The sequence below is a fragment of the Phaethon lepturus genome, unplaced genomic scaffold (genome assembly GCF_000687285.1).
Source record: "Phaethon lepturus isolate BGI_N335 unplaced genomic scaffold, ASM68728v1 scaffold17698, whole genome shotgun sequence".
Classification (NCBI taxonomy): domain Eukaryota; kingdom Metazoa; phylum Chordata; class Aves; order Phaethontiformes; family Phaethontidae; genus Phaethon; species Phaethon lepturus.
This window is the reverse complement of record NW_010560090.1, coordinates 45,205-72,742: the sequence shown is the minus strand read 5'-3', so window position 1 is coordinate 72,742 and position 27,538 is coordinate 45,205. Positions and strand designations below refer to the sequence as shown.

Here is a 27,538-nt window from a genome sequence, read left to right as displayed (position 1 = left end):
CCAAGCTAAACTTCTTCAAAAAGTCCTGATACTTCAAGCATCCACCAGCGCTGCCATCCACTGTCTTCCAAAGATTTTCAAGCTAATGAAGAAGCAAAAGATGACTTTTGTAAATACTAATTTTACAACAACAACATAATCCCCTTATGTACTAAGGATGTGACAAAACATATCAAAAAGAAAGGGAGAGGATGACTTGGAATAGAAGGAATCCTAGGGCCCATCTTATTAAAAAGAAATCACAGTTTCTCTGCAGAAGCCTACACAAGGCTGGGAAAACAATATAAAAGTATTTCTGCAGGACATTTTTTAATTGAATTGTGTCCTTAGTGTGCCGTTTAAGCTACTAAACCCTGTGATTAGACATAGTGATTGAGCTGAAGTATAAAAGAATAACACTTTAACATGAGATGTAAATCAAATACATGGTGCACCTGTATCCTGGCTAAGTACCATTGAGGCAAATTTCTCATGCTATCAGGTGCACCTAAGTTATACCACCATCTCAGGAGGCCATTAAGGTTCCTCAGTTATTGTATTTGCATCAACTAATTATTTCACCTGGAGGGCAAAATGAATCAGCATGAAAGAACATAGCATGAAATCTTTACAGCCTTTAGAATCACATATAGTTATGATCTATGGCCAGGAACTGTACCTTTACAATACAGCCAGCCTACAGAAAACCTGGGCCCAGCTGCTGATACCCTTGCTTCTGCTGCCCATGGAGGTCCTTGTGGCTGCTTGGCTCAACACAGCCCAGGTAGCCCACCCTCCAGGCTACATATGGAATCATGAGGACAAGGCTGGGATGATTTCCCGCTGAATAGCATTTTATTCAGTAAATCACTGCACTAAATTAAATGGGACTACTCATGATATAGCTACTAATCAAAGCAAGGATTATCACAGCCTGCCCTTAAATGAGCTGCACTCATTGCACAAGTGTTTCAAGAGCCATCAGTATGCCTTTTTAGGGTCTTCATTATTGATTTTTAATATAAATCTAATTGGGAACCTCAGATTGCTTTTGATTTGATCTTTTTCGGCAGAGATTTAAACCCTAAAGGAAACTAGTCACCTCTTTGATGCATGTGCCAAATTGCAGTCAAACTTCAAAGGGCAAAGGATACATTTTGAATTTCCTTTCAACTTTCCCCCATTGGCCTGGCTGCTACCACATTATGAATTATAAACAATTCTATTTTGCGCTTGTGATTATACTTCACAGTTCATACGAGGATCTCAAAGTGTATTACAAACTTCAATTAACTAGAACAATACCCTGATGAGCTGGTTTAGCTATAGTTAGAAACTATTTCAACACCCAACAAAGTTTAGCCATTTGGGGGATTGCAGATAGTTCAAGCAAGTCAAGGGAGTTCAAGCAGAGAAGAGAAAAGTGCCTGTGATAAAAAGGGGGATGTCAGTCAGCAAGATATTAATCGACACATTGCTTGCAGTGTTGTTTACCATCTTTAGCCTTTTGTGAAAAAGGTCACAGTATCAGAACTTCACAAGACCAAGAATTCAAACTTCAGGAAGAAATTCTTCATCCACTACTTGAAACAGATACCAGCTGGGCCTTCTTAATAGCAAACAGTAAGTGGCCATCATCCAAAGAAGGATAAAAGAGGACATTTTTATAGTCATCTAGACTATGACTATTAGTAACACTTCCATAACAACTCTGAGCAGTGACAACAGCCTGAACAACAGAGGTTTGGATTAGTAGTCGCAAACCCTGTACCCAGATTGGAAGGCTCTCCTGGGGCATCTTCTTATAGATATACGTAGGCATATCTTTGAGAAGTCTGTCAAAATCAAAATATCTCTGGAGATACAGGGCTTGAGTCTCACTCACACTGAGGCTGCTGCTTATATAAATGAGGCTCCTCAGGCCTGCTTCTCATTGCTATTATGGATGACAGTTTCTATCAATTTTTTTTTTTCTTCACTTGTCTGAGGTTCTTTTAAGTATAAAATAGCTCCCATGTCTCTTCGCTGCTTCTTGAGTGTAAAGTAGACAGGATCTAGTCTGGAGGACTCTTCAGCTGGAGATGCCTCCCTTACTGCTTCCAAAAGAGGAAAAAAAACCAAGAGATTTTTCACAGCCGAGGAAGGTGTACATTCTCCTGCCTCAGTCAGGGCTCAGCCATGAGCTCACCCTGGCGCTTCTGCTTAGTGGTTCACAAAGATGAGGAAAGAGTGTCACCACATTTTCACTTTTGTTTTCACCTGGTGTTGAGGCTCCAGGTTCAGATCTGGCACTTGCACTTGGTACCCTACTAGAAGTGTGGCCACTAGGAATAGAGTGCACAGGCCATCTGGGTTTTTTTCTAGTATTTTCAAAGGGGAAGTGGAAAAATATTTTTATTTTTTTCAGTGCTTTCATCTGTATCTTTAAACATGTGTAGCAGTGCCTGATAACATGGTAGACTGTGCAACCTCTTTGCTGTAATTACAAGCAAGCCCTGCTCCTGTCTGCAATTTATAGTAAAAAATGCTGGACCAAGAAATCAGAGGGTATATCTGCAATGAGCAAAGTACCAAAATAATTTTCTGTAGTGCAGACATGTGTATGAGTTTGGAGGCTCCGTGTCTTGTCTTTCAGTTTGCTGCCAAATGGCACTGATGCACTCATGAGCATGAAGGTTAGACTGTTAAGTGAAATCTGAAATCTTTTAGTCAAAGTTCCCTCTGTTTTATTATTCACCTGGTCTTTGGACTAGGGGAAAAAAAAAAAAAAATCACATTGAACCAGCATTAGAAAAGATTAAAAAAAAGCCTCAAGTTCAGCAGAAGCAGAATCTTACAAAAGACTGGCCTCTCAGGTTCACCTGAAATTAGCACTGGGCTAATCAGATGGTTTGTACTGCCAGATTCATGCCATGACTTCGGTCGCTCGAGCCAAATTCTAAGTTACATAAACTCTGCTAATCTGGGGGAATCTTTAACCCAGAAAAGTATCTGAGAGGTGGCCGGGAAATGTCAAATGCTTGCCCCTTCCTTTGTCCAAGGAGTGCAGTACAAAATAGCTGCTAAGAAAAAGAAATTTGCATTAGCTTCCCATGGAAATACTTTTTATTCCATGCTGAGAAGGCTTTTTTCTCCTATCAACTGGAAGTGGATTAACTTAAATCTGAAAAAACCAACTTTTAAAATGGCAAAATATACAGATAAAGAGCTAGTGAAAGAGAACTACTGTGCTTTAAAGTCACACCTTTCCTATTAGCAATAGCATCGCCGTGACTTTGCTTTAGAAAGCCTGCGATTTTATAGTTCACAACCATACTCAGAAATAAGGAAAAAAATAATCTCCCACAAATGTAGCAACAAATGTTCATGGAATGATAGTCTTAAAACATTTTAATTTCATCCAAATTTTTAAACTACTTGCCTATACACAACAGTATGCAAACCACATGTCTCCAGCCATAGCCAATTTACCCAGTTGTACACTTAAATTAACAAGAGAAAATAACATAGTTTTCTTACTTGATCTTCAGTCAACCACTGCAAATGGCGATTACATATATCCCAGAACCCGCCTTTTGATACTGTCTTATCTTTTGAAGAGTCAATGTCTTTAAACTCTCGTGCAATTGTGTTAAAGCCAGCAGTCACTACGTCTTGTATCTGCAAGAGGATGCCTCTCTCTGACAGCTCCCAAGAAGATTTAGGTGGAATGACTTTTTGCCCTTCACCAGTCTAGACAAGAAACATACACAGAGAATCTGTAATGGATCCACTGAATAAATTATAAATCGCGGTGTGGCATTCAGCCAGTCAAAGAGGGAAATGTCCATGGAGAAGGCGGCCTTCGAGATCCTGCAGGCAGTAAAACCCGCTTCCAGGAATTCTGGCTTGCACCACAAAAGAGAAAAGGGGCTATGCAAGTAGTTAAAGGGAAAAAATAGACCCTCTATAAATGTGATCCAACTGGTGACAGGCCAACAAAAGCACAGGATTCTAAGACTGACCTAAACTTTTACAAAGGTCTAAAAAATTGGGTGATCTTACAAAGAGGGCTATTCTGTTAATGCAGAAAAAAGGGAAGCGAACGCTAACTAGCCCAAATATCCCAAATGTATTCTTCTCATCTGAATAGTCTTTAGCAAGCAGTGGAAATCTCTTTGATTGAAAAGGCACTTCAGTCCTGAGATGAAAGAGAGGGCAATTATTTCCCTTTCCTTTCTAAGTTCCAGGTATATTTACGGCGATACTTTTTAGTCTGGTCATCCACAGAAGGGATGCGACAGCTAAATGATGCAATTGAAGGCTGCAAAGGTACAGGATGTGTGAAAGGACAGCAGAGGAGGGGTTGGGTACAAGTGTGTTAATGCTAGCACAAGATGTGCACAAACCCCTTCTTTCAGTGTGTTGCTTTCAAATCTAACAGCAGCGTACGGCTTCTAAAATCTGCCACTGGAGCTTATGCTAACTAAATTATGCATTCAGCAGGGTGGAAAATCCACACTTTGAGTAAATACAGTAGAAGGTTATACGGCAAGCAGAAATAAAAAGGACAAAATACAGTTGGTTGGAATAAACTGCAGAGTAAAGCACTGCTAGGCTTTGATATGGACATACTTGAGAATACCAAAAGTCTAACTGTGCTTGCAAAAGCCTGCATTTCATAAAATAAAATATCAATGAACTCTATTCAACATTTACATTCTGCCTCCAGAATTAGCAATAAACTTCAGTTTTTAAAATAAAACCAAGTTTTACTTACAAAATCATTCTCAGGAATGGCACAATGTGGAATAACAATAATAATTTTAAAAAGCAGTACCAGAATTTTGAAGAAACTACTTATTTTCAGGAATGGAAGCAGACTTCCCACCCACTGCACTGTCTAAACTAAATATGTAAAATATCTTGAAAGCAAAGTTTTCACAAACACAATTGGCAGCCAGTTTTACTGTAGCTGCGGTAAGAGATCCTGGTAAAACCAAAAATAAATAAATCTGGTTTTGGTTCAAATACATTTCTTTACAACATATTAAATGTTACTGTCATATTTTATACCCCTATGTTTAAGCATATAAGCTTTGCCACCTTCTTGCTCCATGCAATATGAAATACCAAAAAAGAAACAGATGGCTTTTGGTCCTGAGCTCCTGTTTCCTTGTCACGTCTCACATGATCATTATAACTGGATGGAAAAGAAAATATGTTTCTTACAGAACTGCAAGAAACCTGCCTCCTAATCAGAAAAGACTCTGCTATCTTCAGATGCAAATAACACTTTTCAATATTAACCATGCTTTACATAAAACATACATGCAGGACAGGATTTATGGCTGCATTATTAGTAAGAAAAGAAATACGAGAAGTGGAATCACGGATGCAGACGCAGAAGCCCGTCCCTGTTGTAGTCAGGAAATGAAGATTGCCAGGCGCGGTCCAGCGCCGGGCACACCTCCTGCCTGCCTGACATGACTGCAACTAAAAAGCGCTGTACCGCTGCTTTTAATCATTTTAATGAAGCCAAAGACTTAGGGAAAGTGTTACTGCCCTGCAACCTTTTAAAGAAACATGTTTTGTAAGCGCAAACTTTCCTAATTTATTTAATTTAAAGATTTTTTTGTTTATTTCATAAGACCTAGTACACTTTGATCTTAAAATGGTTGGAGAGCCAATAAAAAAATAAATCACTTGCTTTTATTGCAATCCACAGATTGAAAACTAGAAAATCTTTTATATTCAGCTATTGCATTACATTCATCTACCACATGCAGTTAGTACATTCAGTGTGTATCTATGACTATCATCTGCAGCTAAAAGAATCACCTTTAGCTGAAATAACGGAGCTGGAGCCTAAAATCTCAGACTCCGGCTCAGGCATCCGGACATTTAAGTGCCATTTCTCCATTTGAAACTAACCTTATAAGCAGTGTGGGTACATTTCTTAGCTTTGCTGTGACTCGCTTCACCTTTGGAAGGGAGCAACAGGAATGAAGCTGTCTCAGAGCTGTGCAGCGCCCTAGCAGTGCTTACAGACCATTTATAGAAGAATTTCTGTTGGACGAAAAAGGGGTTATTTCCCTTTTAGCTGATTTTCTGACATTCGCTGCCACGTGCTCCACTCATCCCATCAACCTCTGCAGGTATACCACTTCAGAATTCAGGGGCCAGGACTCCGCAGCCTGCTTCGGTTCCACTACCGCCTGGCCGCCGAGCGGCACCTGCCCCGCACCGCGGCCAAATGCCAGCTGCCGCCGTAGGCTGGGAAGTCCAGGTTACCTGACTGCCCTGCTCAGCTCTTCACAGGCTTTCTCGCCCTTCCTAACAGAATTTGAGAGCGCCATGGGAGGACCACATAAATCCACTTTCACCTCCTGCTTTCACCAAGGGAGGGGGGGCATTATTAACGAGGCTTTTCTTATGGGCCACCCTATGTAACTTGCTTGCTGTTCAAAGCAGGGCTATATTTTTCTTCTTTAGAAAGTTCCTTGCGCAGCCTCATGTCCTTTTCTATAAATGGCATAACTATGCTGATTAGTAATAAAAGAAGGCTCTGCCACCCACACCTGCTCAGTGAAACTCCGTTCCTGCAGCTCCTTCCTGTTTCTGGAAGATTTTTCTATTAAGAGGAATTCTTAATTAGAAAGTAAATCAGTACATCAAGACAAATTACAATTTCTCTGGTCCTGTTCCCTGCCCTGTCACAAGTCTGACCTCTCTCCCTTTCTGGGGAGGTTCAGAAACCAAAGGTCTTGGGAAACAACTTACACAAGAAGGCCCTTGTGTCTTCCCCTGAAAAAGGATGCATTTTCCTCTTTGTACATGAGAATGACCTTTGCCAGAAGTAATCATCCTTTTGACAGCTTACACAGTTTTAGAGGCTTCTGTGCGTAGCCCATGGGCCCTCCTTTACCCTAACAACACATACCTTCAAGTTGTTTTCCATAAATGCTTTTCCCTAAAGATGTGCAGAAGCAGCAGAGTTAGTTGCCTAAGCGTGGATTGGGGTGGAAATGCGTTTTCTTCTTCTGTTCAGACAACCAGTAATTCACCAGCCAGCCCATCCTAGCTTTCAGAGTCTCAGCACTATAGAGAAGCTTGTATTTTATCCCTGAGTTACAAGTAGAGCTGTATCCTCATCTGGCAGCGATCAGCTCCATTAACCTGAGTGCTGATTTACGTCTGCTGAGGATTTGATAGCTGGTGTGCAACAGGAGCTTGCAATAATAAACCCAATTATAAATAAAAGATGAAAACGCCAGTGAGGGTCATTTTGTAATGTACCATTTTCCTTTTGACCAACTGCTTGCAACAGGCAGATTCAAGTTTTGAGGTCGCATTTCCAGGATAGTAGTGTTTAGAATCTGTAATTATATACAATGGTTTGCCAAAAAGATTTAACACAACGAATCAAAGGTGGTTCCACTTGCCAATCTCTGCCTTGTCTAGAAAAATGCCATATTCCTCTAAATGTAATTAAAATAACTATTGTATTAAATAACTATGAAATATTAAGCCCAGGTAGAACTGGGTAGAGAAGCATTGAGGCTTCCCTACTCCTCGGTCTCCCCAGCCGTGTCTAGACCATCAGCAGTAGGTCTGGTGGCCTAACACTGTGTTTCCTACTTTCCCTAATCCCTATTTTCTCCTTTGCCTCCTCTCTTAGTAAATATAGAGTGAAAAGCTTCCATCCCAAGGAACAATTTTCCATTTTAAAATTCCATTAGATCCTTTTCTTCATTACTCAGAAGAGAGAGGGGAAGGGAGGTACAACTTTGGCAGACTTGTCTGTGGGGAAAGATCTCAAAACAGTTACCCTGGTACAGGGAGGGACAACACATTGTAGTCATGGGGAGGGCACTGCACAGGAGATCAGGGGCAAGGAAGGGGAATTTTCAAAACAGTTTCTCTAAGGATAAAGAGAAACTTGGAGCTAGATCATGGCATAAGGAAAGCTTTGACATTTCTCATCCTGAAGCAGATGTAATACTGGAAAGTAGACACAAACAGGGACATATCCCAGAAGGGGTATTTCCCTGGAGCACAGCTGACAGACAGAGATTGTGGTGCTGCTGACTGAGGGCAGGGACATAATCAGCAGGCCTGTTAATCTCTGCTGCTGGGCACGGGGTCGTAACTGATGGGTCAGTTGTCTGATCAAATCAATGGCCCAGAACAGGAGGGTCCAGAGGTTCAACAGATGAGGACAGAGAGTAATGAATAAACCTGTAAAAATCCCACCCCCAAAACAGGGAAAAGCACTACCTCCTTAAAGTAAGTCCTTACGTATTCCTGGCACAATTTCACAGGTAGGTCATGGCAGCAAAATGAACTTCAGCTCCCCATGCCTGAACACAACGCACAAGGGCTGGCTTAGTAACACTGATGAATTTAGGAAGCAATGTTGTGGAAAGACTTGAGGGTGTCACTTCTTTGTTGCATGGGTTTTTTGAGCCCCAAAACTGTATGGTTACAACAGATATGCCGTAGCATTGCACTCAGTGCATTTCATCACTTGCAGGTAAATCAGTGTTTGGGGAGTCACAGCACAGCCACCCTCCATTCATGGAGCTGGTAAGCTATGTCAGTGCTGTCCCCTGTTGATTTAGGAATAGTTTCCAAGACCACAAGGAAACTGGTTAGTTTGCATTTTCCAGGAAGGGGTTGTAGCAGCCACTGCGGAGAGCGATGTGATGTGAGAGCAAGAGGCTTTAGCTCTGTAGATTTTCCACCAGCAGCATGCCCAACAAAGACGGAGGCAGTAATGACATACCCCGTGCTTTTCAAATAGTGGAAACTAGTCCTGGACCCCAGTCCTGGGATCTGGAGGTAGGGTTCTCACAGTGCCAGTCTTCAAGAACAGACATGAACTTGCTATAGTGGGGGAATCCTCTCACAGGTACTGGTCCAAAAAGAAGCAGGATGCTTTCTCTGGCAGGAAGAGCATCAAGGATGAAGAAACAAGCCTGCAGTTTTGCAGACAGGTAGATCAGATGGAACTGGCTGAAAACAAAATGCACTCAGCTGGTGAAGAAGGCACTCTGCAGCATGAGACAGACTGCAGAGAAACTCAGAACAGGAAGCTAACATGAAAATGGAGAATTTAGAGTGGAAACAAAGTTCAGGACAAAACTAAATCAAATGCCTGATCTGATATTGAAATGTTCTGCAAATTTTTCTGCGAATAAGTCCTGGAAGTCAATCTGATTTCCAAATGTCATCATTTTAGATGAAATAATGTTTTTTTAAAAAAGGCTTTGCTGAATATATGTCTACTCATTCCAGTAATTCTCTTTGTCAGCTGAAAGACACGTTGTCAGCAAACCCCTAGTTAGCTCAGTTCCTGCCCTTGAACGGGCACAAGTGGTAACCTGTCCCTTCTCTCTGTCATCTCCTCAACCTGCCTTGTCCTCTTTCTCCTCACTGCTGGGCTGGACAGGTGAAGGTTTACTAAGCTTGCAGCATATCATTCAGCAGTCGCAGCTCCAGGAAGGCTAAACAACAATTTGTTTGGCCCTGATCATAATCCCTCCTTTCCCTATATATTCCTCCCTATAGGCAGCTGTGCTGATTCTGTATGGACACCTTGCTGTTCTAGACCTGACCAGCACACCCTGAACTGTCGCTTTTAGCACCTTCTTTACTTTTTCCCTTCCCACGTCTGAGATAGCTCCCAGTGGGGAAGGACACGTGGGTGCATTCTCTTTTGGGGGAATCTGATTCCCAGCTGCAGCTTTCATCAGGCCAGACTGCATTAGCCAATTATTTTAATGCCGAATAGCTCCAACCAGGCCTTATTAATCAGAAGGCTGGCAGGCCAGCCAAGAAAAGTTCCTGATGTCTGGACTTCCAGAGTCTGGACTTTTACGAATATCCTCAGAGAGTGCACCGGTGGTTAATAGCATCCCACCTGAAACAATGTCCTCTCTGTCTCCTTCCTCAGGTCTTCTGCAGTTGGTTAGCAACATCCAAGCTAAGTGCCATAGCCATGGTTCTTTCTTACCTGAATATTAAGCTGTAATCATATTGCTTAAAATACTTTAGATTTCTTTAATTCTATTTTTGTATAGTATAGCCCTACAGCTCTACAGAGCTGTATTTCAGTGGTCATCCTGCTCATATACAGATGCCGTAATGTGTATGCTAGAGAGTTAATCAGAATGTAAAGCTCATCAACATATGTCAAAGCCATCAAAAGATCCATGTGACACATAAAACATTTAGAAGTAATTTCCACAAGAGTTTTTTTCATCTCCCCTTATTCAGCTGTTTTCTAAGGAAAAAATACAACTTAAACCTGTATGGCCTTTGGGTTTGTGAATGTTTGCCTTTGTGGTTGTGGGTTTTATTTATGAGGTGCCATTTGAGACAAAAGTCATCCCAGGCTAGTTCAGTAAATTTTCCATACTTTAATGATCAAGCTGCATACTTTACTTGTTACTTTTTAATATACTTCAGTGATCAAATTGTATAGCGTAATGATCAGTTTTCTTAACGTGCCTGAATGAGTTGCATACCTCATTAATTTAGATACACACTTTACAGGCCAAAATTGTAGCGTGTTTGGATGAAGTGAATAATTTAACAACCAGCCTTCTCTCAGAACCTGCACAGGAGCCCAGGAATACGTGTGAACCCGGGGTGGGATGAAATTGCAAAGGCATGGGAAATTTTGGGTTGAACCCAAAATGAAAATATGAGATTTGAGAGCATCTGGAAGCTGAACCAGCACTGTGAACCTGGTTTGTATTTGTTTTGTCTTTTCAAAAATGTTCCCTTGTGGATTAATTTGGGATTTTAATGATGGATTTATCCCTTCTACCCCTAACACAACACAGAAAACTGTTCAAGGTGAATGCTCAATATTGAAAAAAGCACTACAGACTCCAGTCCTGTCATGGACCGAGTACCTCCTGAAAGAGGTGGAGGTAGCTTAATTTTTTGCTAAGTTGAGGTGGAAAGTATTTGGGGTTTTAAAGGACTAACTGTTAAAGAGACTTCATGTTAAAACGGACACTCCTGCAGAGTTTGATCCCAGGAGTGTGCAGCTTGTCAAGTTGTTAAGGAGGCTTAACACCTACCTGGAGGATGAGAAGACATTACAGCAAAACCTTCCCTAACAAAAGCAGCTACCTATTCTAAAATTAACACATAATCTTGCTGGTGGGTCAGTATTACAGCACACAAATACATTCTTAAAATAATTATACAGATATGCTATATTTCATACAATTGGTCTTTGTACTGGTATGACTCAGTTGAAACTTACTGCATTTATATCAGCATAAAAGCAGGAAAGGGGAAATGCAGCATTTTCTAATCTAATACAAAGTATTTCATTGTTTTACACTTGAGAACCATGTAATCTATTATATCTGTTAAGACTGCATTTTAATTTTCATAAGCTGAAAATGTAAATATTTTAAAATCCCCAACTATTTTTTAAATAACTATAATTAAATGTAGTCCTGCCACTAAGGACAAAGTAACAGTTGCACTACTATAAATATTAATGTTAAATTTACAGAGAATAAAATACATTTAAGCAACCTTATAAAATTTTGAATAAAGCTACACTTATAATAAGCACTTTGGTAGAGCAATGCCTGTTGGTAACTGCCACACACAGATAAAGTCTCTAACCCACTACAAAAGCCTATAGCACATTACAAGCCTTTGGAGCAGTTTATGGGTCCTCCTTCATTTGAAACCTGCGGTCCCTCCTCCTCCTTTTGTGAAAATCACTCGAGTCCTGCGATTATTTGAAGCCTGACAAGACTGACTAGGGGCCTGAAGAACCTGAGACAGATCTCACTGGTTTTCCAGCTTCTACTTCATGACACAAGATTTAATCACTGTGTAGCTCTATTTGTTTAGCACAACATTCTATTATCGCCATGGCAATAAAGTAGTAGGCTTTTTATATGGTTTTCCATTGGGTGATGATTATTATTTTTCTCATTTTATTTGTGCTTCGAGCATATACTTTTGAAAATTAAACAGTTACTTCTTAGAACATAAGATGCAAGTTAATACCTAACTTTTTTTTTTTTCCCAGGACTGCTTTTTATCTAGCTAGTAGCTAGCTTTCCCATCCTTAGCCAAGTTCAGGTAAGAACTGTAAGGTAGTGTCATTTAGACTCCTGTACCCTCAGATCTACTTACACCTGCTTCCTGCAGGGTAAGGCGGACTAAGAGGAGAGACGCTAGAGGAAAGAGATGGACTGTGAAATTAAAATAGGACAGAGACTTCTTTTACTTACACCTTTTGATAATGGTCCTTTTATTTACAAATATGATAAGGACTGCTGCATTGATAAAAGGATGTGATTATGAACGGAAGGATCTGTTCCGGCAGTCTGCACCAAGTGGACAAGTCTGAGCGAAGCCCTGTAGACACAAACCTCTGCCACAGAGAAACAGCAGCTCTGGTCTGAGTTGTTACAACATGCATATTCAAAACATCAGAAGACTCTGTCCGTGACTGCAGTTAAGATTTTCTCTGTTCTTGACTAATCTCTGCATTTGACCTTCCTGTTACATCTACACTGCTATTATTGTTTGACACCAAGAACTTGGTGGGCTTCCCACTCCACTCATTTTTCTCTCCAGCCCCTGCCAGACATTTAGACAGTTCAGGGATCACTGGGCATATTTGGATGTCCCACATCCTATGTCGCCCAGTTGGGGCAATCTGGCTGTATCCGTCCGTGGTCATGCTTTCAGCTTGCCACATGTACAGATCTAAATCTATGTGAATGCAAGACTTAACTTCTGAGAGCAGTTTGTAAGGAGATAAGGGCTTCCTGGAGCTCAACAGAGGTCAACAGAAAGACATGTGAACTTAGCATGCTTCGTTAGTTAGTCAGTCACGTCTTGCTTCGTTAGTTAGTCAGTCACGTCTAACACAGATCTTTTCTTTTAGAGAAATATGTTATAGCCTGGTAGCTCTTCTTACCTCTATGAGGTGGCTTATGTTTTTCAGGAAAACTTTCCAGTCTACTGTGACGTCCTCACAAATGTTAAGGTTTTGAGAAGGTGCCTGAATTGCTTTTCTGATAATTGAAAGCAGAAGTGGTCAAGTACTCCGTGAAATTCCAGTGCTTTAATTACTCTAGTGTCTTCTTTATCAAATAGAGAAAATACCTGAGAAACAAGAATTCAAATTATTTAAGCAAACCTAGACATTCCAAAAGAGAATTCTTTTTTAGCAACTATTTAGCAGTTAGTTTAGGTATTTCTACAGAAATACCTAAGAACCATATGCCTCTTGCAGGTACTTTACACATGAAGAAACAAAACACATTTCTCAGAACCTTACTTAGTTTGAAGCTTTCTTTTCTTTTAAAAATGAGATGCAATTGTTGAAAGAAGCCAAAAATAGCCTGCATTTCTGTGCCACATGTAAATATAAATATGGAAATAATCTACTACCTACAATAAAAGCAAAAAGGCATTATATCAAGTATACAAAAGTCCCAGAAAAGGTAGTAGTTAAGACAAGAGAGGAAACAAACAAAAATATTTGTGGGCTGCTTTAAACAATTGAAATTAAAATACTTTTAACTAAGCTCACCTGAGCATATTTAATTTGCCTTTTGTCCCATTCCGTCCCCTCAATGATTGTCTCTGGCAGGGTAAGTTTGTTTCCTGCTCTCTAAAGGACTCGATAGTCCTTCATCCTCATTAGCTTCAGCTCGTCCTGCCTTGCACAAAATACCCTGCCTATTCTTCATGGGAGTTTTCCAAAGGTTTCCCAGGGGAAACAGATGAGGTTTAGCACAGTTGCAGCAGGAGGCATGCAAAAGAGTAGTTAAAATGAGTGGCAGAAATACCGAGGTCTAGAAAAGTTGTGGGTCGTATCCACTCTCATTCTGCCTGGATGCTGCTAACTTACTATGCACCTTTGTTTTATTCTGCCTCTTATTTGTGATGCTGCACATATAAACCACTGATTTCATAAAGGTAAATGAATATTAGACCTTTCAAAAGTTTAGGTTAAAGTCCTATTAGTCTGCTAACACTATAGCATACTGGTGAAATACAGCAATTTTTATGTTTTACCATTAGAACTGTTCTAAATAATGGGTTTAAGAATATATTTTTTTATGTACATGAACCATGCCTAGTGGCAAAACAAATGCTACCACATCCAAAGGACATTAGAAAGGAATCCTTTGAACATTAAAGAGGATTCTGTAACTTCTTAATAAGAAAATTTGATCTTTGTTTATGTACTGAAAGTCTTATGGGAAAAACAAAGCATGTAAGTATGCATTATATTGAGTATGGTGAAAAAGAATGGGAAATTATTATACTGACAGAGATGACACACCTGAACTCTTAAGCTATTTGTTTTGAAACTTCAAAGGTCTGTATTCAGCTGTAGAAATGTCAAGGATGCGATGTGATGATTTTTTTTTCCTCTCAACTAGCTGGACTCTAGGAACTGTGCTTTCCGACCTGCCTCTTTACAACAAAATATTTGGTTATAAACAAACTTACGTTGGTAGAGTCACCCATCACAAAGGTGGCAACAACTGTTACTCAAAAATGGCTCAGGAAAGGGAGAACTTTCTTATTTTCTCACATAAAGGAAATGAGAAAAAGTTCTGCTTTTCCATCGCATGGTAGACAGACTCTGGCTCTCTCTGGAGAAAATACCTTGGTCCCTGAAGTTATATTAACCACCAAATGGTATCCTAAAAGACTAAATGGGTGATTTGTTCATGCCAAAAGTAATTTTCAAATCATACCTTCAGCAGACAAAACAGTGACCTTCTCCATGCCCAAGACACCCAGAGATGAGAGGACAGATATTGTCTTCTATTGAAATTTAACAAATGCTAACCTGTGATATTGTATTCATCTATTTCTTATTTCAATAATGCAGAGCACAGGAAGGATTTTTTTTCCCCTTACTATGAAAAATGTATAGTGATTATATAAATATTTCAGTATTCTGTTCAATACTTAGTCTATCTGGCCAAAAATGGCTACATGGCCCCAATAAGGTTACAAGCATGGTAGGAGTCTCCAGAAAGCGCGGAAAGAGATTTCTGTAAAAAAAACCATCATCTCCCATGGTACTACTTTTTTTTTGGGTGCTTGTACTGGTGTCATCACTAGCGATGTCTTTGTTGGAAGCCTACGTTATTTTTAACTGCAGGACAGAGTCCACAGATTGAGATTTCAGAAATGTGGCCAGGGAATTTCTACCCCCATCGTCTTCCCAGCCACATTTCCCTTCCCCTCTCCAGTGCGGGCAGCAGCTCTCCCACAGCCACGCACAACTGATCAGGCTTTTGTCAGGTCGAAGTTCCCTGACCCAGGTCATTGGGCAGGAAGACAAGTACTGGTTTTGACGCAAGGCAGGGCAGGAGGACCACGTTGCTGGGGATACAGGGGTAGCGAGACCATCTTTGCAGGCAATAAGCCTGCCTCTAAAACCATGAGCTTAAACTGGACCTGAAACTGCAGGTCCAGATAAGATGGTTCTACAGTTCTTTGTGATAGGAATGTTTCCTTCAAGGTCTTTTTGATTATTCTTTCCCATGGTTGAAAACAATCTTACTATGGCATCAAGAATTACTTACTCTAGAGGCTGCTGCATTTCAGTAGACTCTGACACAACAGTCTAAGACTACTTAATATACAGCATTTTTTCATTCAGAGCTTTCAAAATTCTAGAGGGAAGTGGGTTTTTTTATTGTTCTAATTTTACAGGGGGGAAAACCAGGAAACTGGCTGCTCGACAGCTAATGCACCTTGTCTGTCTCTGTCAGAATCAGAAGGGGCCAAGAGCATCGATGCAGATAGTCGCAGAGGCCCGGCTGACAGGCGCTAACTTCTGCAGCCGCTACCATGGGCTCACATCTGATCGTGCGTCGGTATCCTCCGTTGCTACACGAGCCTTTCATCTCATGCTGATAAAACCATAATGCCTGCCTGTGGTAGTGCGTTACATGTACGTATAATAACTCTTGGCTTTAGGAAACTCAGCAGAGCGATTGGAAAGACACGTGATATTTAACACGCCTGGGACATGGTTTACAGACAACTGGAGGGGGAAAGAGGGTTGGGGAAGGGAGGACAGTCCTGATCATTTGCTATTCGCTTTTTCCTTTCCAATTCTTATCTTCACAAAAGCTCTAGGCTTGATTTGATAAGCTTGTTTTGTGGAGTTACCAGAATACAATTAATTAAAGAGTCTGCAGTTGTTAGAAGATGTTATTTTGTTAGAAGATGCTATTTCTACACAGGCCAAAGTTGTTGGTAGCACTCAATTAATAGCAGAAAAGTTTTGAAGCCTTTGGGGTATTCCCCAGCCAGGCAGAAAAAAAATAGAGATTAAATAAGATGCAGTGACATGAAACTTACCTTGTACAACAAATCATAAGATGATGCAACTATTTCTTTTATCTTAATTAGGGTCTGTTCTAAGCTGAGTGCTGCAAAGCTTGCAGGTGGTGCAGCCTGCTTTTGTCTCTGTTGGTATTTAGATGCTCTGCCATCATCAGTTGCTCTCAGGAAATCAAAAGAGAGCTTGCTGTCATGAATGCTGATTCCTAAGCTACGGGAAAAACACAGACTGAGATATCAATGATTTTAAATAATTATCTCACTGTTGTCTGTGCTGATTAATTATTATGATGTATTATTTGTACCACAGCAGCACTTCAGGATATGCTTCTGCTGTCAGTGTATAAATCCTGTTAGTTCCAGCGCAAGCTCCTTCTCAGGTCTAAGCCACCAATCTGATCAAATAGACGCAACCACACACTCAGATGCAGATCCAGACCAATCTTGAGATGCTCAAGAGGAGACCTGCTTTAGCCTGGGCCCAGGTGCACAACCTTCCAGTCCATCAGCATTAATTTTGTGCTTTTTAAGCACAGCATGGTATTTTAATCACAACCTACTGCTGAGCTTACCATCCCCACTGTGGCTGGAGGACATGTTGGCTCCCAACCTTGCCCTTGAATCTCCTTTTCATGTCACAGTGTAAACACAGTCTAACAGACCCTGTTGAGAAGGAGATGCTCCTTGCGCTAAGTGCTGGTACTTCCCCTGGACTTTCTGCAAAATACCTTTGACTTGCAGATGTTGAAGTGCTGCTTAAGCCTCCCAATATGTCGTGATCATTACAATGCTGGGAGGAAGAAGCAGAACCACATGCAGCCTGGTAAGCTGTCACCAGACACAAGCTAGGACATCCAGTACCGCTCTGTGATACGTTTCATGATAGTACCAGCACAGGTCTGTACTCAGGATTTCTCTACCACATGGGAGGAAACCAAACCCGGTTCCATACAACACTCCAACTTACGTTTGTGGTAGAAAGGCTTACCTTCCCTCTCCGCCTGTACTTCACTCTGCGTGGTTTGGCAGGCCACTAGAGAACCATTTTACAGGTTCTTGGCAGGACTCAGCCTCACTGTGTCTCAGGCACTGGCCCTCCCTCCTTTGGTGTGTCCACAGAGCTGCACAGAGGGCTGGCACATTTTGGCCCAGCAGCCGCTGCTGCTGACTGGTGGCATGCTATGTCCAGTGAGGGCTTCTCTTCTGATCATTTGTGGTCAGGCTGTACCTGGGAGCCCAGCCCGCGGGCTCTGCAGACTGCACGCGCAACTTGCCGAATTTCTGTCTGTCAGCTGAAACATCTGCTGGATCACAGACACTGGGGAATTTCATGTTCTGTCACGTTGGAAATTCAGTGGGTTACAGAGCTGACTACAGATAGCTCCAGGTAACAACAGTGAATATATTTTTGCATCAAGTATCAGCATGGGGAAAAATGAGCTCTTGCATATGATTTAGGAATTTTTTTTTTTTTTTGCAGAGGACTTTGTTACCAAATTATATTAATTTTTATTCAAAGATGTTTTACCATAAAAAGACTGGAATCAATGAAAGCTTCACATATGCAGAAAATATATGAAAATAAATGTTATTTAACATGAAAGATTAAAATGAGATTAATACCACTAATTATTACATGGAAAGCGACTTTCCTCCAATGTCCTGTGACTTGTGACCGCTTAATGAAAAAGCACCTGGTACGTTTTAAACAAGGATTTCAAACCTGTCTAATGAGCCCGTAGAGTTCATCACCACAAGGGATACAACAGCAGGGGCTTGCTCTGCTCTCGCTTACCCAGTATAAAGCCAGTACAGTCAGTATATGGCATTTCCTACCGTTGAAAGACTATCAGAGAGTCTCCAGACTACAGGACACATTAGGTGTTTTTGATGCAGATGCATTGGCTCCCATGGAATTATTCCAGGTTGACCTTAGAGTTACCATCTATGGAGAGGTTTCTAATAGACTTTAATGATTTTATAGCCAATTATCAGAACTACAGATTCTTTATACACATGTATTAGGTAGACAATTCTTATGCCGCAGGGGAAAGATTGGATTTTTTAGTCTTGCATTCAGTTTTTTTGTTAGAATTACAGTCAAGGTAAGTCCTAGAAGCCAAGACTTGACAGAGGAGATGGCCCCACTACACAACTCTGATTTTCTTGTTTAAAACTGAATTACTGTAACGTACTTTTATCATCTGTTTCCACAGTAAATCACGGGGGACCAATGCCTCAGCTACCAATCACCAGAATATCCAGTTACAAGAATGTCTAATTAATGGGGAAAGGCAGTAAAACAAAGAGGAAGCTTTATAAAACAGGCTGGAAAAGAAATTAACTATAGACCCCATATCTGCTAGTAAGAAAAAAATTATTCAAGAGCCCTGATTTTGCATCTTGCAGCTGCACAGCACTCCCACATACTACCCGTGTCAAGCTGGCTCCAATATTGGAGACAGTGTGTGGAAAAGGAAATAATCAACACCATTTCACTGGAGAAATAAATTGCCAAGTGGGCATTAAAATTTTAGTAATAAAACTAAATGCATATGCTAATCTAGTCTGTATTATTTAGAAAAGACTATTTTGGATCAAGAAAGGAATAATCTGCACAAAATTACAATGAATGGAGGTGTTTATCATCAAGAGGTCTTTGAGAAAGAAACAAGCAGCAGATTCCTATTAAGGTTTCAATTCATAAAAAGTTGATCACCCAATTAAAGGTGAACTGTGAAAAGACTTTGTTAATTTTATTTCAAAAACGGGTCTGGTCTGGCAGGCTCTAGAGAACAAAACCCAGTGCTGCCAGGCATATGACCTTTGGGGGACTGTTTGGTGCAGAAAACCGCGGTACCTAATGTTGGAGCAGGTCCTTTGTGTTCTTCAGCCTCTACAAAAGAGATTTTTCTTCTTACTCATATTAACACAGAGGATTAAAAGCATGGTTTTGCATAGAAGCAGCATTGGATAATTTGAAAAATATTGCTATTTTATAACCTGATTTAGTTCTATTTTTATTTTGAAGTTTCACATACTTGCTCTATTAAATTGAAATAAATAAACAAAACAAACTAGAAAACAAATACACATACTCAAAGCATATTTTTTTTAGGTAAGAAACAACTTCACTTTCATTACCTACAGAATCAATACATTACCTAAAAAGATTTTTCACTCATATGCAGTTTTAAGCATGTGGGTTCTATCTCCATTGGTTTTAACAGAGCTTCTTATGTGCTTAACACAAGGTACAAACTTAGACTTTGCTGGGTGTGAGCAGAGAGATGTTTAGGAGATGATAATCATACAAACCTGTTTAGAAGACTGTTGAACTGATCATGATCAAGGTAATAGTTGAATTCTTCTAGTATCCTGTGCAGGTCACATACTGTTACATAGCCATCTCTGTTTTTATCCACTTTATGAAAGGCCTTATTGAAATCTTGGAAGTAATCCCTAAATTTGTCCCTAAAAGAGAGCAGATGTTTATTTTAGCTCCTTTGTTAAATCAGATAAAAAGGATACAAACAAATATACAAAATAGCAGAGAAAGATGTTGAGGTTATTTGTGTGTGGTAAGTTCATATAATTTATTTAAAGACTGCCAAATTGTTCACAGATAAACCTCAAACCCAACATCCCTCCCCTTTATTTCACATATGGAGTTGCATGGGTCATGCTGCCCATTGTAAACAAATGATCCTTGGGTGATTAACTGGCTCCTCTCCCCGTTCAGAACTGCAGCTACAAAACATCGTTTTCTCTTTTGCAGCCTGTGCTGATCAGAGTTGCAAAATATTTAGTACAGCTGTTAAAATGATAAGGGTTTGCCAGCGTACTTTCTGCAATTCGAGGCTCCTGAAACTTTGACATTGTAAGAACTATTTCAACAAAAAGAGTTAGACCTGAGCAAAACCCGGAGCAGCGCAGGACCTGATCCATGCCCATGGGAAGAAGAGCACAACTTTTGCTCATTCATGTGGACTTTGGGTCAGCACCTTAAAAACTCTCAAATATATTTATAATTTCTTACACATGATTAAATCCAGGCCTGAAAATCTTGTCTCTTCCACTTTATCTCATCACTTATATTTCACTGATATCAGGGACCTTTTGAACCAAACTTTGGAAAACCAAACCCAAAGCTTCTCCACATTTTAACTCGAGAGCAGAAGGCAGGTACAGACATCTCTACTTACTGCATGTTTTCAACCAGCAAAGTCACTTAAGATTAATGTAAGTTAAACTACTTGTGAATTACGTCCTGAAGCGGACTACCAAACATACATAGATTACCTATGCATATTCGGCACTTACAAGACGCTATCCTTATGGCAAAACCGACAACTCTGGATCTGGATTAATACCTACAGCTGCACTCCATATGCTTTGAGGTTGCTCTTTCGGACAGCCCTAGGGTACAGAACGTGGAAGCTGGGTTCTTTCGAGAGTCAGGATGTGCGGAACAGCACGCTTATTACAGTGATGACACGGTTCAACAGTGTAACCCACGTAATCAAGTGTGATTCATTGCCTCAGCCTCTCACCAAGCCTGTCTGTGGATCTAACAGCTCAGGCCAGCTCACTCCGCTCCTTCGTAAGCACCGTCAATCAGCCAGCACCTGAGCCACACATTTTCTCCTTCGTATGAACACCGTGCAATCAGTTGTTATAAGGCTAACATGGGACATGCTGAATCTCATATGCTTTTTAGCAATACTCAGTAAGTCTTTTCAGAGCTCTACAGACTCTCACGGATCTCCTCAGAGGTGTCTGGCCTCAGCTGCAGTTACTGGCGCTGCCTTCCCTCTCACGGCCTTGCGGAATCCTTGGTTTTCCATTTGTTTTCAAGAAGCTCTAAGTCCAGTCTTTACAAGAACAATACTTAGCACTTCATATGAACAAAGAGTAACTTTCCCACAGCCCGCAGGGTCCAGGAAAACACCACTGTGTATGCAAACAGCATGACCTACCTTAAAAAAAAAATCTATATTATGATGTGACTTAGGTGGGTTGTTAGCAATTTATTATAAGCTTCAGGCCCGTTGTATTTTCTGCTGTTATATGGACTAAATTGAGAGTAGTGGGACTCTGCTTAACCAAGTTTCAGCTGGCAAGAAACCATTTTTCAATTATATTCCTCTCAAGTTCAGTGGAAGTATGGATCACTTCTTAGCTTCCCAGCTTGCTTGAACCGTGTTTTAACAGTTTTAACTCAGCTCACCAATGTATTCAGGATAATTGGATATCCTTCATTCCTTACAAATCATTTCAGGTCTGAGCTGCTAAGAAGGGCACCATTGCTAGACAAAATTTCTGGGACCCAAAAAAGTAGAGCATTAATGTATGCCATAACATGTTCTGATGTTAAATTCAATCGAAATGCAATTTCAGGTTAATGCTGAAGTCAGATACTTACAACAGGTTCTGAGGTATCAATATATAGTCTTGTCTTTCACATTTTTCAGCAGCTTTGTGAGTGTCCTGTGTTCTGCGAGGCACGTCAAGTCGTAACACATTTACACCACTATGCTGTTAGCTCTGTAGTGTGTGCCACTAAACACAGAAAACTCTGATCCAAATTGGTCATATGGTCATATGACCTCACTACCCAACAGGTGGTAACCTTCATGACTTCCTGCATCGTGTCATCTTCTGCACAGCCTTATCAAACTTAGCCCACTTTCTTCTGAAATAGGATAATACTTCTTTTTTTCTTAATTGTATTTCCGGGTGTTGTGTTACTCTCTGTGGTTTTCTGAAGAGCAGACTCCTCGAATGCTCTTGAAAGTATGTCTTTGATCAGTAATTATTTTTCCAACTTAAACCTTATTGTCAAATTGAATGGTTTTACTTAAAAAAACCCAACACTAAAAGTCACACTATTTTTATGTTCTGGAAGCTGGTGTTTCTTTTGCCTGCAAAGTGGTTTGTCTCAGCTCTGGACATAACCATTCGATAAACAAAAATGTGACATTTCTTACAATCAGAGAGCAGAGAGCAGGTGCTCTGCTCTCTCAGTCTGTGTCTTGAATCGTGGTGTTGACAAGTGCCCTAGAAACGCAGGCCACACATTTTCTTGATTATTTTCTCAATAATACTGCCTGTAAGCCATCTTTTGAAGACTCTGTCTGTCTTCTGGTGCCAATATACGTAAGGCCAGGACTTGTCTTTAATTTGGAAGTGTTACAGTTTTAAAAGTTGTCTTAATGCCTTTAATTTGGGAATTCTTTTCCCAGATTTGCGGCCCAATATGTCCGTTTTGTGTAGTAACTCAAAAGGTACTTTCACAGATTGCCTGTGCTATATGAACTCTCATGTAACATTCACATGCTAACAGACCTGTGGACACCCTCGTTATCTTTGTGGAAGGCATATTTGTAATGACTCTGTTTTATCTTGTGTTCAGTTAATATTTTGTGTTATTTCTCTGCCCTTACATTTGCATTTCTGTCTAATCCTACTTCTCAGGCCCTCTTGGATACTTTTGTCAGACTCCCTACTCTTTTTTTCCCTACCCAACATCTTCAATATCTAATGAAGTAGCCACAGTTGCTTCAAGAAAATGGCTTTTCCTACAAGCTCCTGTGAAAACTCAAGAATGAACTTTAAGCCTAAAGGAAGTCTTTGAAAGCAGAATTTCCTGTATGGTGGCCAAAACATGCACAGTGTCAAACTCCTGTCATGCAAGGAAGATTGCTTGAATCCAGCAGAAGAATCTGAACTTGTAATTTGTGTGAAAATGTGTTAATATTTTTAAAAACATATGCAGTCCTTCTACCTGAAAGTATCTTGTATAGGACAGTGTCTGTCCTGAAACATGTACTTAGCTCCATGGGATGTAAGGACAATCTCAGTGACTTGCCTTTTGATCTTCCTATTGCTAACTGGCTCTTCTATTTTTAAACTTCCCACCATTACTCCTACGTAATCCAGCTCCTTTACGAGCATCTCTCTCATGACCAGAGGAATGTTCCTAACAGCACACGTTGTTGTGAAAATACAGCTTTATATTCTGGGTCTAATTTATCTCTAACACTAAATATTTCTGGGTACTGATGTCCTGTGTTTATGCTTCCTTCATCAGGCTCACTGCTTTAACAAAGCCCAGGGCTAGGCATATTTTAGAATGAATATTAGCTCTTTCTGCCTATAAACTTAAACCCTATAAACTTAAACTATTGCTTTTATCTTCACTTTTCAATTTAAGTTCATACAATCCTTTAGTAGGAATTAGATTCTCGGTAGACACCCCCAGTTTCAATAGTCTTTCTTCATAAGTAGAGATTCCTGAGCCAAAATTCTACAGTGTGCTTGGAGGTAACATTGACTGAGCACCAGTTTGAACTTAGAGGTGCTTATATTCTTTGCAGCCACCTTCTGCAGCTTTTGCACAGAATTTCTATGGGGTATTTTGGCATATTGCTGGTTTGTGCACCATCACATAGATCTGGGGGTATGGAGGGTATTCTCTTTTGTTTCTGCTTTTACAGTTGCAAGGTCTTGCTGCGGAATTTCTGAATTCCTTAATATAATGTGAATCTGTGAATTTTCATATATTTCACTTTTGCTGCTTCTTGCAGATAGCTCTAAAGAGTTTCTTCAAAACTGTCTTCTCGTTTCCTTTCCTGATAGACACTATGTCCTGCTTCCCTTCTGATATTTTCATGCTGTCCCTTATGACTGTCCTAGATTGACTAAACAGATTCTTCTATCTTTTTTTTTTTCTTTAGATCCTACCTTCCTGGGATCTTTTCTGTATCTTTGGATCTTTGATTCCAATCTGATCCCTTAAAATGGAATCTCTCAAAACATCATAGCTACTTGACTGATTTGTTATTTTAAGATCAGCCAAAAATTCTTCAAGAGATTCCTTCTTCTGCATTCTCATATGAAACCTGTGTCTTTCAAAAGTTCAAGCTTCCTTGGGAGTGCAATATTCCTTCAACTTACTTTCTGTAGCTGTATGGCTTGCCCTCTCACCCTGGCTTGGTTTCATGCCATTAAACACTTTGATAGCTCCTACTCCTGTAATATTCCAGAAAATAGTTGTGAGCTTCCTTATGATTAACCTAGCCACTGTATATAGGTTTCAAAGCATGATGTGAATCTTTTCAAGGAAACTGCAATATTGCCAGTGTGTTTTAGAGTCTCTAAAAGCCCCTAAAGAGCTATCACTTTTTCTCCTACTTTCAAATCTCATTTTTCTTGTTAATTCCTTCCTCTTTTTCGCATTCTGCTCCTGTTACTGTGCGGTACTTGGTTTACACTCAAAACAAGACTTGTACTGGAAAGAGCGTAGAAGTATGCTGCAGAGGGTGCATATCAGTCGGAGTGCACTTGCATTGCACTCAAGCTGGCTTTACTGTCTTGAATCTCCATGTATCTAATTACTGACTAACCAGCTCAGACTCCTTCAACCTCCTCTTAGATATGAGACCCTAGAGATCCAACATCTGCTAATTACATCTTTGGGTTTTAACTTTTATTACGTTCAGAAGCCTACAGACTTTCCAGCCGAGACACAAATCTAAAATCTCCTGACAGAGGGTTGGCTTTTTTTGAGTTACTGTAATATGCCACAGCTTAAAACCCACAGCTTTACCGTGATCGCAGGTGGGCAATCGGTGGTGGAGGAGGACGGGTGCTGGGGCCTAGCAAGAGACCAGGAGAGTCAGACATAGGAAGCAAGATACAGCAGCCTAAAAGCCAAAAAACAGCTGGCCACCCGAAGGGCAGTTTGTGATTTCACTGAAAGGTTGATCTCTCCAGCCCCGCTGGAAGACTATTCAGCACTGCTTCTTCCATCTTGCAAGGGTGTGCTTTGAAGGTGTGATATGGCCCACGTTGTACCCCCATTCCAGAAAAATTCTGGAACCTTTTTCAATGGTATGTTACTTGCAATGCCACTCTTTGTCACTACTATTATCTTCCACTTAAATCTTCCTAACGGAAGTAAAATCAAAACAGTTTTTGAGGGTCATATTTTTGGAAAATTGAGACATTCAACATTTTTGGACTGATAAAAGATTTCCAAGCAGTAATTATTCCACTCACAGCAGTAAATATGTACATGGAGAAAATGAGGATTAAAACCATAGATCAAGATACATTGCCAAAAAATAATACTTTCTTGCATTTGTATTTTCTTGTTTTGTGTTTTTCCTGAAGAACTGGAGAGCCACCGTTCAACGTCTGTTTCTAATTTCGGCAATTTGTTCCTGTGAGTTACAACAAAAGCAAAAGGGAGGGGGGTGGAAAAAGTGCACAGCAGCATGTTTTGAATTGTAAGATGTCCGGAGCTTTTGTCTGCCTCGCAGTGTGTAATCACAGGGCACTGAAGCTGCTCCAAAGCTGTTAGGGCGAGGTTCACAGCCCTCGCAGGAAGCCAGAGGGAAGGACACGTGCTGGATGCAGCCACTGAGCAAATAGGAATGAGAGGGCCTAAGCAAGGTCACAGGAGACGGAGCGGGCGCTGCTGAAGTGGGTCCGATAACCAGCAAATTCACCCCTCAGGCATATACCTCCTTCCAGTCCAAATTTGACAGGTGACAGGAATCAGTTTTCCAACTCATTGGGAATGAAGTGGGGGCCGAGACCCACGCGGATCACCAGGGTGAGGTTTTGCAGCCAGCGCCTCTGTTTTCCTGAGCGAGAGCAGATCTCCTCACGCCCACCTTTACGGTAGGAGGGCAGGGTGCCCAGCTCCGCTTCCCGGACCTCAGATACCCTCTGTGGTCCTGCAGCGGGAGGCCAACGCTTGGCTGGATCGCCACCTTCACCGCCACCACGTGCGTGGATTTCACCTGTTGGACAACGACTCCGGCCTAAGAGTCACTTAGAGCTTTCCAGAGCCTTACGTGAAATCTGAGGAGCTCAGAGGCCTGGATTCAACTCCTCTTGCACTTACTTCCAGCTTTCCAAGAGAGAAAACCAGACAGAAACTGCTACCACTGGGCTGCAGGAGGTGGGTGAGGAAGTGTGGGAGACCAGAAGAGCTCATTCAGTGGAATGGAAAGGTGGCAATAATTGATAACAAGACATACTTTCGCAGACCATGAGCGATTAAGCTGTGAACTTAGTCCCAAAGGAAGCTGTAGATGCCAGAAATTTCAAAAGATTAAGAATAGAACTGGATATCTTACATATATAAATCATGAAAAGCCAGGATCTAACAAAGAATTAGGACATCATTTTTGAAAGGGATATGAAAGTCTCATCCGCAGGCTTAAACCAAACTCCATCATTGCCCAGGATGAGATAGCCCCAGTGTAAGGGGCAGAATATTCCACGTCCGTCTATTAGAAGGCTGCCCACCTCAATCAGAAACATCTGGTTTCAGATCTAGCAGGTAGCTCAATCCAGTTATACTTGATGCAATCTGCCCATTTCTGTTTTCCTCCAAGTTATGGCTGAGCAATTGCTATTTACTCGTATGTATGTATTTGTGTGTCTAGTTGCCATTATACATGGTTCTATACATAGTTGTTGTTATGGTAGGTTCTCAAAAGTAAATAATTCTAAGTGATGTGGACCTGCCAGCATGTCACATCATGACTATTTTATTTTTACCCGGCATGTCTTCCCCATTGATTTAATTACTCTCCAGCTGCTTCAGGATGAGTATTTGCATCTTTGAGCCACACTGCATAATTTCTGCTTGCAGCACAGCATCTTCCCTACTTGCAGAGCTGCTTCTTATTTATAACATTGGAGGCAGGGCTGCCTTGCATTTGGCATTACGCTTAACAGGAAAGAAATAGAAGGTTCCTGACCAAAAGTGCTCTTCATCCAAGTGTAAGATTAGAGACAACGGGCTGATACAATAAATGGAGCGGAAGAGCCCGGTATGAGACACTTAGGGCCTAAGTTTCACATCAGACAGTTACAAATACAGTAATAAGCAATGCCTATAACACAGCAGCTGCCTAACCATCTCTGTTGTATATTATACAATTTTTTTTACAGGTGGAACACTCGTTGATACCTCTGGGTGTCATAAGTGCGGTTTATGCCAGAAAGCTGCAATGCAGGTGGGAGAGTTGTGATGCTGAAAAGAAAGGAGAGTTTTGGCCTTGATTCCTTCAACCTATTTGGGATACTGAAAAGCAGAATTTAAAAAAGCAGGGTAAAAAGGCAAAAGCTTTAGCTTACAGGCTTCTCTCCGTGTTTTGTGGGGTTTTTTTGGTCTAATGAT

General features: G+C 40.8%; 1 protein-coding gene across 1 annotated transcript in view; it reads right to left on the bottom strand.

Annotated features, from left to right (window-relative positions):
- Positions 1-27,538, bottom strand: part of EFCAB6 (EF-hand calcium binding domain 6) — a gene marked incomplete at its 5' end in the record, with an annotated part of 77,196 nt that overhangs the window by 7,886 nt on the left and 41,772 nt on the right. The window contains 4 exon segments of the mRNA XM_010293574.1: positions 3,499-3,711; positions 12,991-13,119; positions 16,354-16,546; positions 19,654-19,809. Of these exon segments, the coding sequence (XP_010291876.1) occupies positions 3,499-3,711; positions 12,991-13,119; positions 16,354-16,546; positions 19,654-19,809 (691 nt within the window).